Here is a 13,635-nt window from a genome sequence, read left to right as displayed (position 1 = left end):
AACAAGTAAAGTATATTAAAAATATCAAAAACAAACCTTTAACCAAGTGGTGACTGCAAAGCCGTGCATGCTTTGACTTTGCTGCCTTGTACTGGGGGTGTGTGCCATTGTTGTCATCGTTATTGCTCAAATCTTACACTTTTCCACTCTTGTTGAATAACTCTCAAGGAACTGCGAAGAAAGTTGTATCCTTTTCACATTTGAAGGGTTGGTACAGCCACAAACAACGCAAGCATAGAACATCTTTCTTGGCCCAAAGTACCCATTTGAGAACAGACTCTGCTCGACCACCACACATATTCCATGTGTTTTTCATTGATTGAAACTTTTATTAGTAGATTGCACAGTTCAGTACATATTCCCTACAATTGACCACTAAATGGTAACATAAGTTTAAGTCAGGGTCCACGTAAATCAATTCATGGTAATGTGACGTCGTTCAAATCCAAGCACTACGTGTTATATTTTTTTGGTCTGAAAAATGTAACCAAGATGAAATTGCAAACAGCTCCTTGAAGTGATTCACATGTGCTACAGATATGGCGATATGAGGAAAGCAGTGGGTTTCAAGATCAGAGACATGTGGCACAATCTTGGTGAGTATTTAGTGTTTTTAATCATTTATATGTTTGTGAAAATGCTAATTTTATTCCAGCCAGTAATGCAGACGAGCAACATTTTTTATTCTGTTCCACTGTGCTCTTTTGTTTGCTGCATTGTCAGATTGTCCTATGCTTGTTGGTCGATGAAGATGCAGTTGATTGCCTTCTCCAATCACACCGTTCTCCTTCTGAGTGCTAATCCTTTGTTGTCTTGCAGGCCCCCATAAAATGAAGTTCATCCCAGCCATGGTCGGACCCATTTTGGAGGTCACTCTTGTGCCTGAGCCAGAGCTGAGGAAGGCCACCATTCCCATTTTCTTCGATATGATGCAGTGTGAGCACAATTTCAGCCCTGGGCGCACATTTGAAACGGTACAATCCCCAATGTTATGCAGCGTGGTGTTTTGTTGCACTACCACACTTGTTTGACGCATCATTTGTGATGTATTTTATTGGAAGCCTTCTTTCTTTTTGCCTGGCAGCTCTTTTCTATTCAATCTATTTAGGAAAATAATGTTTGAAGTTAGAAATAGTGGGCTCAATGTAAGAAGTGACTGACACTTGAGTGCGTAGACCTACATTCATGTGTTGGTTTAGTTCAGCTTCTCAACTAGAAGTACATATAACAACAATATTTACCCAGATTCAAGAAAACAATTTCTATTGAATAATACCCTTTTTTTCTTTTCAGTTTGAAAACGAACTCATAACAAAACTGGATCAAGAGGTTGAAGGAGGACGAGGAGACGAACAGTACAAAGTCCTGCTGGAAAAGACGTAATTCTTAGCCTTCTTTTCTGCGGATATTTCATTTTTGGTGCAAATGATACGTTAATTCACATAGAATTAGTGTTAGTTAGAAACTTCAGCCAGTTGCCTAATTTTGAGAATAATTAGAAATATTAAATCATGAATTGCTTTGTCAGGTGGAGAAGAGCTTTGTTGAACTCATGGAGACAGTTTGTTTGTGCCTGCAGGTTACTGGAGCACTGCAGACGCCACAGATATCTGTCACAGTCAGGTGAGGAGCTGGCGCTGCTGCTGAGCAGCCTGCTGGAAAATCTTCTGGCATACCGCACCATCACACATGATGAAAGTCCTGAGCATCGAATGAGCTGTACGGTCAATGTGCTGGTACGTCCTCTTCCTAAATGCTCACTGCAACATTTGTGTTGGTAGTCAATCAATTGTACCTTCAAACAGACATCTGACACATGTAATTACTGTATTCTCCACTTTAGAACTTCTACAAGGAAAAGAAGAGGGAGGACATTTATATCCGGTGAGTCAGGCATCTGAATTGTGTCCTGAATGTGCGTCACTCATGTGCTTTTACATGACCAGATACCTGTACAAGCTGCGGGATTTACACCTGGACTGTGAGAACTACACAGAGGCTGCCTACACTCTGCTGCTACATGCTGAGTTACTGGAGGTCCGCAACACATCCAAATGTTACTTTTGACATGTGAAGATGCTGATTTTTATGTACACTTGCTGTTCTTTGTGACCCAGTGGTCTGATAAAGCCTGTGCAGCTCACCTGATCCCTCGAGACGGAAAGCATGTGTGGACGCAACAGGAACTGAAAGAACGGCTCTTCCAGGAGATCATATGTTACCTGGACAAAGGCAAGGTGTGTATTCCCATTTTTGCTCAGGTCTCAAATCAATTATTGCAAACATTCCTCAGAAAGATGCTTGAAAACTGGGGGTGACTGCATTTTGTCTCCTTGGAGGCTGTCACGGTCCTTTTAATATTTGCCGAGTGCACATTTTGTAACTCGCTGTCCGCAGGTATATCTTGGATATTTTAATTCACTTCCACATTGCAGGCATGCTGCTTCCACTCCAGACAATCTTGTGCAAGTTCCTTAGCTCATCACAAGACCCGGTTTCGCCAGTGCTTTTTCAGTGGCCACATTTTTGGTGCATCACTAGTCAATAGTGTGCAAATAATAGGTTAAATATATCCACTTATACGTTGTATTACTGTAACGACCTGCTGGTATTGATGTTTGTGTTTGTTGATGTGCATAGTTCCCATGGTCGTGACCGGTTTTGAATGGCAATAAAAGTTAAAAAGCGCATCCGACTTCAGGCGGCGACCGATCCACTTAAGAGATTATGTTGTCTCCCTCCGGGTCAAATGACTTTAAAAAGGGGGGCTAGTATAACCACCTGCTGGTGTTGATGTTAGTGTTTTTGTGTGGTAATGTTCAAAGTTCCCATGCTTCTCACCTGGAAGGCGATTGGCGAAGAATGAGGAAGTATTGTTGTGTCTTAGAGTAAAAGACAAAGATAGACATGTGTGCAGGAGAAAATATGTGATGGAATTGACTTTATGTTAGCATAAGATTGGCAATAAAAGTGAAAAAAATAGGGGCGGACTTTGTGTGACTTTTTCTGAATGCTGCATTCATTTTTTTTTCCAGAAACCAACTATTTTTTAAGGTGTGGTGGCTTTTATTTGCTGTGGCAATTATATGTAGGGGGAAACCCTGCATAGCTCTGCGTGGTGCGCTTGTGTTTATGCCTCCTTTTAACTGACGTATGCACATGATCTTAGATGTGGGAGAAGGCCATTGAGCTCGGCAAGCAGCTGGCCAAGATGCACGAGAGCCACATGTTTGACTTCATGGAGCTCAGCCAGCTGCTGGTAAGATGCATGTGCTTTACATTTCAACCCTGAATTAAATAGCATCACACCAAAGGATTATTTAATGCAACAGCCCAAAAAGTAAAGATGCATGGGTTTTCTTGAAAATGTTCTCTCATACTTGTGCTGTAAAATATGCTTAATGAATGACAGCAGAAGTGTGTGTGGAGCTGCTAAAGGCTGAGTGCAATTAGTTTAAAAAAATAAAAAAAGTCAGATGTGTGTTTGTCTACAAATGCAGGTTGAATTTAAATGTATCTTGAAAAACTAGGTTGCAAACCTCTCATTTTTAGTACGTAACTGTAATAGGCCCCCTGTTGTGTGTTTGTGTAACAAGACAAATGAATGGCATGTAACTGTTTTGTTTTCATAATCGTTACCCACAAAAACCAGTTGTAAATAATTGTATTCTGTAAACACACCAATGATGGACAGCAACAGATTCTATGTCAACATTTTTTTGAATCTCTTGCAGAAAAAACAAGCAGAGTTCTATGAAAAAATAATGCATGCCATGCGACCACAACCAGAATACTTTGCAGTGGGCTACTATGGTCTTGGATTTCCTTCTTTCCTCAGGGTAAGAACTGATTGCTTATTTCAATAAATGAAGGAAATCTCCTTTTCCAATGAACTACATTTGTAAAGATATTCAGTCATGCTATTTTTATGTTAACCCACAATAGCGAAGTAACAGCAACTTACTACGTATATTCAAGCTTTTGCATAAACACACTAAAAAGTATGTATTTTAATTTCTAACAAGGTGAGACAATATCTTGGTTTATTCTTTTAATTAGCAATAAAAAAATTTTTGGACACATTTAAGAAACTTGTTTGACGCAACTCAAGATACAAGAAGGGATACTAGTTGAATGTATATGATTATGTTGAAAATGGACATTTTGTGTTCCAGAACAAGATGTTTATATACAGAGGCAAAGAGTACGAGTGGCTTGAAGACTTCAGTTTAAAGCTGCTCTCTCAGTTCCCAAATGCTGCTCGGATGACCAGCACAGCGCCTCCTGGAGACAACATCAGCAACTCTCCCGCACAATGTATCCTCCAACTACCTCCTTATTTTTGGAACACCACACTTTAGCTGGGTGTGTTGTAAATTGGTATGAAGTTCTGGAAAACACAAATGTTAGGTTTTTTATTTTGGTTTTCTTTTCAAATACGCTAGTATTTTTTGTAATCCTTTCCCAAAAATTGTTTGTAATCCGTTCAAAAAGTTTGATACAAAACGCATCATCCATCCATCCATCTTCTTCCGCTTAGCCGAGGTGGGGTTGCGGGGGCAGCAGCCTAAGCAGGGAAGCCCAGACTTCCCTCTCCCAAGCCACCTCGTCCAGCTCTTCCCGGGGGATCCCGAGGCATTCCCAGGCCAGACGGGAGACATAGTCTTCCCAACGTGTCCTGGGTCTTCCCCGTGGCCTCCTACCGGCTGGACGTGCCCTAAACACCTCCCTAGGGAGGCGTTCGGGTGGCATCCTGACCAGATGCCCGAACCACCTCATCTGGCTCCTCTCCATGTGGAGGAGCAGCAGCTTTACTCCCAGTTCCTCCCGGATGGCAGAGCTTCTCACCCTATCTCTAAGGGAGAGACCCAAACTCATTTGGGCCGCTTGTACCCGTGATCTTATCCTTTCGGTCATGGCCCAAAGCTCATGACCATAGGTGAGGATGGGAACGTAGATCGACCGGTAAATTGAGAGCTTTGCCTTCCGGCTCAGCTCCTTCTTCACCACAACGGATCGCTACAGCGTCCGCATTACTGAAGACGCCGCACCGATCCGCCTGTCGATCTCACGATCCACTCTTCCCTCACTCGTGAACAAGACTCCTAGGTACTTGAACTCCTCCACTTGGCGCAAGGTCTCCTCCCCAACCCGGAGATGGCACTCCACCCTTTTCCGGGCGAGACCCATGGACTCGGACTTGGGGGTGCTGATTCTCATCCCAGTCGCTTCACGCTCTGCTGCGAACCGATCCAGTGAGAGCTGAAGATCCCGGCCAAAAACCAAATGGTGTTCCCGTAAAAAAAATCCTGTAAATCCAAATAGACTGTCAAAGAAATCAAAAATAGTAACACAAAATATATTTTTTATAGAAAAAAATGTATTATAACATCTCTTTTACCTTTTGTTGAAGACTGCGAAAGAGAGCTCTAAGGACAGCACCTTCGTACTTTACCACAACTTGTTTTCTGGTGCTGCATTCTTTATTAACTCCCTTTGAGGTCTCCTGCCATGTTTGATGGGCTCTTGTCAAAAATAACTTGTCAAATGTAAAACATGCAATATCTCCAAAAAATAAGTTGAGAGTAGAATATTTGAAGTTGTGTAACTACATTAATCATTCATGACAACTTTAATTTTGCTACAGTAGACAATTAGACCAATATATTATTTTTACAGTGCCTACTGAGTTAGAATGAGAGAGAAAGACATGGTTGAGTTAGTGTTGACAGAAGTAAAGATCCTTTCTATTGCTTTTCAGCCCTTTGATGGCAGTTTAAGCTCATCAAAGCTCTGAAAATTATGCACATTGTTTTTGATGCCCTCTGGTGGTAATATGATGCAATTACACAGCAAAACATTATTTTCTTTTTTTTTTACTTGGCAAGAATGAGATTGATTTTCATAGATAAACCACATTAATATACCAAGATCACAGTGTTAAAAAAAAAACAACCTTCAAACTGAACAATCATATCCCATAAAGCACACAGGTCATGCCTGAGTTTGGTCAACACAATTTTATCCAGAACATAAGCAAAAAGGTTTACAAAAACTAGGCAAACTTTTTGGCAAAATGGAATCTTGAAAAGTGATCATTGTGCCACTGAATAGTTGTTAGGATTGTTTTGTCAAGTACACCTGATCTCATGTATTGATGTGGGGGAAACTAAAAAGATATGAATTGCCATCAAACTTGTAAATTCTGTGGATGCAAACTTCCTTTCACACAATCACCAAATTTAAGAAGAAGAAAAAAATAGTTTGATTTGACTTCCCCATCAGATTATTTCTTTCCTTTATCCTGATGTGAACTTTAGACATCCAGTGCTTTACAGTCAAGCCGGTGCTTGTTGTCCCACAGCAGTTTAAAGACAAGGGGGTTCCAGAGCAAATATTAAAGTGAATAACACAACCATCAGACATCCTGAGATTTACAATTCTATCAGCCAGACTCACAAATGATTTTTCTTGCAGTTATTACCGAACCAATGAAGTGGACCAATTCCAGTACTCCAGGCCCTTCAGAAAGGGTGAAAAGGATCCAGACAATGAGTTTGCAGTGAGTGGCTTGTAATACTCTTGACAGATTAAAGATCATATCTGGAATCTCACCACCATAAATTCCTCCAAAAGGATACGCATCCCTGCGTTATGCGGCTGTAACTCCATTTGTTTATGTTTTCTTGTCATGAATGGATCCCTGCAGACCATGTGGATCGAGAGAAGCACTTATTTTACGGCCTATCGCTTCCCCGGCATTCTGAAATGGTTTGAAGTCAAATCTGTCTCAGTGGTGAGAAACAACATTATGTTTTTTTTCTATTCAAATCCAGCATTAATCAAACTCTTCTTCATTCTGATAAAAAACCTGGTCTTTGCAGGAGGAGATCAGTCCGCTGCAGAACGCCATCGAGACCATGGAGATGGCCAATGAAAAGCTGAGTAACTTGGTGCAGCAGCAAGCCTGCGACCGCTCCTTGTCCATCAACCCCTTGTCCATGATGCTCAGCGGCATCGTCGACCCCGCCGTCATGGGCGGCTTCTCCAACTATGAGAAGGTCTTCTGCGGCGACACATTCTTCTCTCTCCCACTGCTGGGATTTTAGCTGCTTGTAGGATCAGACACAGCCGTTAAAAAATAATTGAGTTGGGAAATGATTGGACGCTGTTAGTGGGCCAAATTACACAGCTAACAAGTTATCAAGCTGGCCTGTTCATTGTAGATATCATGTCTATTCTCAGATATATTTGTTGATATATGATATGCAATTAATCAATAATGCAATTAACATTTTGCTCGTTATCAGTGTTTCCAAAAGGACTGCAGACTGTTTGTGGCAGCGATGGCTTGGTGTCATTTTCAAATTTGCATCATTGGCCATTTGCAGAAAAGAGAAGGAATATGTTCAGAACTACAAATTAACATTCAATTCTCTTAGCTTTTTTTTTTTTTTCCTTCATTTCAAAACAATATGCAGTGGCTTCTGTGCGCTTGCAGTCGGGGGAAGTGTCCACAGCAGCACTCGCTGCTTGCAGTCGGGGGAAGTGTCCACAGCAGCACTCGCTGCTTGCAGTCGGGGGAAGTGTCCACAGCAGCACTCGCTGCTTGCAGTCGGGGGAAGTGTCCATAGCAGCACTCGCTGCTTGCAGTCGGGGGAAGTGTCCATAGCAGCACTCGCTGCTTGCAGTCGGGGGAAGTGTCCATAGCAGCACTCGCTGCTTGCAGTCGGGGGAAGTGTCCATAGCAGCACTCGCTGCTTGCAGTCGGGGGAAGTGTCCATAGCAGCACTCGCTGCTTGCAGTCGGGGGAAGTGTCCATAGCAGCACTCGCTGCTTGCAGTCGGGGGAAGTGTCCATAGCAGCACTCGCTGCTTGCAGTCGGGGGAAGTGTCCATAGCAGCACTCGCTGCTTGCAGTCGGGGGAAGTGTCCATAGCAGCACTCGCTGCTTGCAGTCGGGGGAAGTGTCCACAGCAGCACTCGCTGCTTGCAGTCGGGGGAAGTGTCCACAGCAGCACTCGCTGCTTGCAGTCGGGGGAAGTGTCCATAGCAGCACTCGCTGCTTGCAGTCGGGGGAAGTGTCCACAGCAGCACTCGCTGCTTGCAGTCGGGGGAAGTGTCCACAGCAGCATTCGCTGCTTGCAGTCGGGGGAAGTGTCCACAGCAGCACTCGCTGCTTGCAGTCGGGGGAAGTGTCCACAGCAGCACTCGCTGCTTGCAGTCGGGGGAAGTGTCCACAGCAGCACTCGCTGCTTGCAGTCGGGGGAAGTGTCCACAGCAGCACTCGCTGCTTGCAGTCGGGGGAAGTGTCCATAGCAGCACTCGCTGCTTGCAGTCGGGGGAAGTGTCCACAGCAGCACTCGCTGCTTGCAGTCGGGGGAAGTGTCCACAGCAGCACTCGCTGCTTGCAGTCGGGGGAAGTGTCCATAGCAGCACTCGCTGCTTGCAGTCGGGGGAAGTGTCCATAGCAGCACTCGCTGCTTGCAGTCGAGGGAAGTGTCCATAGCAGCACTCGCTGCTTGCAGTCGGGGGAAGTGTCCATAGCAGCACTCGCTGCTTGCAGTCGGGGGAAGTGTCCATAGCAGCACTCGCTGCTTGCAGTCGGGGGAAGTGTCCATAGCAGCACTCGCTGCTTGCAGTCGGGGGAAGTGTCCACAGCAGCACTCGCTGCTTGCAGTCGGGGGAAGTGTCCATAGCAGCACTCGCTGCTTGCAGTCGGGGGAAGTGTCCATAGCAGCACTCGCTGCTTGCAGTCGAGGGAAGTGTCCATAGCAGCACTCGCTGCTTGCAGTCGGGGGAAGTGTCCATAGCAGCACTCGCTGCTTGCAGTCGGGGGAAGTGTCCATAGCAGCACTCGCTGCTTGCAGTCGGGGGAAGTGTCCATAGCAGCACTCGCTGCTTGCAGTCGGGGGAAGTGTCCACAGCAGCACTCGCTGCTTGCAGTCGGGGGAAGTGTCCATAGCAGCACTCGCTGCTTGCAGTCGGGGGAAGTGTCCATAGCAGCACTCGCTGCTTGCAGTCGTGGGAAGTGTCCACAGCAGCACTCGCTGCTTGCAGTCGGGGGAAGTGTCCACAGCAGCACTCGCTGCTTGCAGTCGGGGGAAGTGTCCATAGCAGCACTCGCTGCTTGCAGTCGGGGGAAGTGTCCATAGCAGCACTCGCTGCTTGCAGTCGTGGGAAGTGTCCACAGCAGCACTCGCTGCTTGCAGTCGGGGGAAGTGTCCACAGCAGCACTCGCTGCTTGCAGTCGGGGGAAGTGTCCACAGCAGCACTCGCTGCTTGCAGTCGGGGGAAGTGTCCATAGCAGCACTCGCTGCTTGCAGTCGGGGGAAGTGTCCACAGCAGCACTCGCTGCTTGCAGTCGGGGGAAGTGTCCATAGCAGCACTCGCTGCTTGCAGTCGGGGGAAGTGTCCACAGCAGCACTCGCTGCTTGCAGTCGGGGGAAGTGTCCACAGCAGCACTCGCTGCTTGCAGTCGGGGGAAGTGTCAATAGCAGCACTCGCTGCTTGCAGTCGGGGGAAGTGTCAATAGCAGCACTCGCTGCTTGCAGTCGGGGGAAGTGTCCACAGCAGCACTCGCTGCTTGCAGTCGGGGGAAGTGTCCACAGCAGCACTCGCTGCTTGCAGTCGGGGGAAGTGTCCATAGCAGCACTCGCTGCTTGCAGTCGGGGGAAGTGTCCATAGCAGCACTCGCTGCTTGCAGTCGAGGGAAGTGTCCATAGCAGCACTCGCTGCTTGCAGTCGGGGGAAGTGTCCATAGCAGCACTCGCTGCTTGCAGTCGGGGGAAGTGTCCATAGCAGCACTCGCTGCTTGCAGTCGTGGGAAGTGTCCACAGCAGCACTCGCTGCTTGCAGTCGGGGGAAGTGTCCACAGCAGCACTTGCTGCTTGCAGTCGGGGGAAGTGTCCATAGCAGCACTCGCTGCTTGCAGTCGGGGGAAGTGTCCATAGCAGCACTCGCTGCTTGCAGTCGGGGGAAGTGTCCACAGCAGCACTCGCTGCTTGCAGTCGGGGGAAGTGTCCATAGCAGCACTCGCTGCTTGCAGTCGGGGGAAGTGTCCATAGCAGCACTCGCTGCTTGCAGTCGTGGGAAGTGTCCACAGCAGCACTCGCTGCTTGCAGTCGGGGGAAGTGTCCACAGCAGCACTCGCTGCTTGCAGTCGGGGGAAGTGTCCATAGCAGCACTCGCTGCTTGCAGTCGGGGGAAGTGTCCATAGCAGCACTCGCTGCTTGCAGTCGTGGGAAGTGTCCACAGCAGCACTCGCTGCTTGCAGTCGGGGGAAGTGTCCACAGCAGCACTCGCTGCTTGCAGTCGGGGGAAGTGTCCACAGCAGCACTCGCTGCTTGCAGTCGGGGGAAGTGTCCATAGCAGCACTCGCTGCTTGCAGTCGGGGGAAGTGTCCACAGCAGCACTCGCTGCTTGCAGTCGGGGGAAGTGTCCATAGCAGCACTCGCTGCTTGCAGTCGGGGGAAGTGTCCACAGCAGCACTCGCTGCTTGCAGTCGGGGGAAGTGTCCATAGCAGCACTCGCTGCTTGCAGTCGGGGGAAGTGTCAATAGCAGCACTCGCTGCTTGCAGTCGGGGGAAGTGTCCACAGCAGCACTCGCTGCTTGCAGTCGGGGGAAGTGTCCACAGCAGCACTCGCTGCTTGCAGTCGGGGGAAGTGTCCATAGCAGCACTCGCTGCTTGCAGTCGGGGGAAGTGTCCATAGCAGCACTCGCTGCTTGCAGTCGAGGGAAGTGTCCATAGCAGCACTCGCTGCTTGCAGTCGGGGGAAGTGTCCATAGCAGCACTCGCTGCTTGCAGTCGGGGGAAGTGTCCATAGCAGCACTCGCTGCTTGCAGTCGTGGGAAGTGTCCACAGCAGCACTCGCTGCTTGCAGTCGGGGGAAGTGTCCACAGCAGCACTTGCTGCTTGCAGTCGGGGGAAGTGTCCATAGCAGCACTCGCTGCTTGCAGTCGGGGGAAGTGTCCACAGCAGCACTCGCTGCTTGCAGTCGGGGGAAGTGTCCACAGCAGCACTCGCTGCTTGCAGTCGGGGGAAGTGTCCACAGCAGCACTCGCTGCTTGCAGTCGGGGGAAGTGTCCACAGCAGCACTCGCTGCTTGCAGTCGGGGGAAGTGTCCACAGCAGCACTCGCTGCTTGCAGTCGGGGGAAGTGTCCACAGCAGCACTCGCTGCTTGCAGTCGGGGGAAGTGTCCATAGCAGCACTCGCTGCTTGCAGTCGGGGGAAGTGTCCACAGCAGCACTCGCTGCTTGCAGTCGGGGGAAGTGTCCATAGCAGCACTCGCTGCTTGCAGTCGGGGGAAGTGTCCACAGCAGCACTCGCTGCTTGCAGTCGGGGGAAGTGTCCATAGCAGCACTCGCTGCTTGCAGTCGGGGGAAGTGTCAATAGCAGCACTCGCTGCTTGCAGTCGGGGGAAGTGTCCACAGCAGCACTCGCTGCTTGCAGTCGGGGGAAGTGTCCACAGCAGCGCACTCGCTGCTTGCAGTCGGGGGAAGTGTCCATAGCAGCACTCGCTGCTTGCAGTCGGGGGAAGTGTCCATAGCAGCACTCGCTGCTTGCAGTCGAGGGAAGTGTCCATAGCAGCACTCGCTGCTTGCAGTCGGGGGAAGTGGTCCATAGCAGCACTCGCTGCTTGCAGTCGGGGAAGTGTCCATAGCAGCACTCGCTGCTTGCAGTCGTGGGAAGTGTCCACAGCAGCACTCGCTGCTTGCAGTCGGGGAAGTGTCCCACAGCACACTTGCTGCTTGCAGTCGGGGAAGTGTCCATAGCAGCACTCGCTGCTTGCAGTCGGGGGAAGTGTCCATAGCAGCACTCGTGCTTGCAGTCGGGGGAAGTGTCCACAGCAGCACTCGCTGCTTGCAGTCGGGGAAGTGTCCAAGCAGCACTCGCTGCTTGCAGTCGGGGGAAGTGTCCATAGCAGCACTCGCTGCTTGCAGTCGTGGGAAGTGTCCACAGCAGCACTCGCTGCTTGCAGTCGGGGGAAGTGTCCACAGCAGCACTCGCTGCTTGCAGTCGGGGGAAGTGTCCATAGCAAGCACTCGCTGCTTGCAGTCGTGGGAAGTGTCCACAGCAGCACTCGCTGCTTGCAGTCGGGGGAAGTGTCCACAGCAGCACTCGCTGCTTGCAGTCGGGGGAAGTGTCCACAGCAGCACTCGCTGCTTGCAGTCGGGGGAAGTGTCCATAGCAGCACTCGCTGCTTGCAGTCGGGGGAAGTGTCCACGAGCAGCACTCGCTGCTTGCAGTCGGGAGGAGTGTCCATAGCAGCACTCGCTGCTTGCAGTCGGGGGAAGTGTCCACAGCAGCACTCGCTGCTTGCAGTCGGGGGAAGTGTCCATAGCAGCACTCGCTGCTTGCAGTCGGGGGAAGTGTCCACAGCAGCACTCGCTGCTTGCAGTCGGGGGAAGTGTCCATAGCAGCACTCGCTGCTTGCAGTCGGGGGAAGTGTCCATAGCAGCACTCGCTGCTTGCAGTCGGGGGAAGTGTCCCACAGCAGCACTCGCTGCTTGGCAGTCGGGGGAAGTGTCCATAGCAGCACTCGCTGCTTGCAGTCGAGGGAAGTAGTCCATAGCAGCACTCGCTGCTTGCAGGTCGGGGAAGTGTCCATAGCAGCACTCGCTGCTTGCAGTCGGGGGAAGTGTCCATAGCAGCACTCGCTGCTTGCAGTCGTGGGAAGTGTCCACAGCAGCACTCGCTGCTTGCAGTCGGGGGAAGAGTCCACAGCAGCACTTGCTGCTTGCAGTCGGGGGAAGTGTCCATAGCAGCACTCGCTGCTTGCAGTCGGGGGAAGTGTCCACAGCAGCAACTCGCTGCTTGCAGTCGGGGGAAGTGTCCACAGCAGCACTCGCTGCTTGCAGTCGGGGGAAGTGTCCACAGCAGCACTCGCTGCGTGCAGTCGGGGGAAGTGTCCACAGCAGCACTCGCTGCTTGCAGTCGGGGGAATGTCCAGAGCAGCACTCGCTGCTTGCAGTCGTGGGAAGTGTCCACAGCAGCACTCGCTGCTTGCAGTCGGGGGAAGTGTCCACAGCAGCACTCGCTGCTTGCAGTCGGGGGAAGTGTCCATAGCAGCACTCGATGCTTGCAGTCGGGGAAGTGTCCACAGCAGCACTCGCTGCTTGCAGTCGGGGGAAGTGTCCACAGCAGCACTCGCTGCTTGCAGTCGGGGGAAGTGTCCATAGCAGCACTCGCTGCTATGCAGGTCGGGGGAAGTGTCCACAGCAGCACTCAGCTGCTTGCAGTCGGGGGAAGTGTCCATAGCAGCACTCGCTGCTTGCAGTCGGGGGAAGTGTCCATAGCAGCACTCGCTGCTTGCAGTCGTGGGAAGTGTCCACAGCAGCACTCGCTGCTTGCAGTCGGGGGAAGTGTCCACAGCAGCACTTGCTGCTTGCAGTCGGGGGAAGTGTCCATAGCAGCACTCGCTGCTTGCAGTCGGGGGAAGTGTCCACAGCAGCACTCGCTGCTTGCAGTCGGGGGAAGTGTCCCACAGCAGCACTCGCTGCTTGCAGTCGGGGGGAAGTGTCCACAGCAGCACTCGCTGCTTGCAGTCGGGGGAAGTGTCCACAGCAGCACTCGCTGCTTGCAGTCGGGGGAAGTGTCCATAGCAGCACTCGCTGCTTGCAGTCGTGGGAAG

General features: G+C 50.2%; 1 protein-coding gene across 5 annotated transcripts in view; it reads left to right on the top strand.

The window, feature by feature from the left end:
• dock5 (dedicator of cytokinesis 5) overlaps positions 1–13,635 on the top strand; it is a 94,465-nt gene that overhangs the window by 60,824 nt on the left and 20,006 nt on the right. For all 5 annotated transcript variants that reach the window (XM_061907243.1, XM_061907242.1, XM_061907244.1 and 2 more), the window contains 14 exons: positions 538–596; positions 820–974; positions 1,294–1,379; positions 1,580–1,736; positions 1,844–1,884; positions 1,947–2,037; positions 2,118–2,237; positions 3,170–3,259; positions 3,735–3,839; positions 4,176–4,317; positions 6,321–6,402; positions 6,478–6,562; positions 6,710–6,796; positions 6,885–7,061. In XM_061907243.1, the coding sequence (XP_061763227.1) occupies positions 538–596; positions 820–974; positions 1,294–1,379; positions 1,580–1,736; positions 1,844–1,884; positions 1,947–2,037; positions 2,118–2,237; positions 3,170–3,259; positions 3,735–3,839; positions 4,176–4,317; positions 6,321–6,402; positions 6,478–6,562; positions 6,710–6,796; positions 6,885–7,061 (1,477 nt within the window). The remainder of the gene's footprint in view (positions 1–537; positions 597–819; positions 975–1,293; positions 1,380–1,579; positions 1,737–1,843; positions 1,885–1,946; positions 2,038–2,117; positions 2,238–3,169; positions 3,260–3,734; positions 3,840–4,175; positions 4,318–6,320; positions 6,403–6,477; positions 6,563–6,709; positions 6,797–6,884; positions 7,062–13,635) is intronic.

The sequence above is a fragment of the Nerophis ophidion genome, linkage group LG07 (genome assembly GCF_033978795.1).
Source record: "Nerophis ophidion isolate RoL-2023_Sa linkage group LG07, RoL_Noph_v1.0, whole genome shotgun sequence".
Lineage (NCBI taxonomy): Eukaryota > Metazoa > Chordata > Actinopteri > Syngnathiformes > Syngnathidae > Nerophis > Nerophis ophidion.
This window is presented reverse-complemented; position numbering and strand designations above follow the sequence as displayed.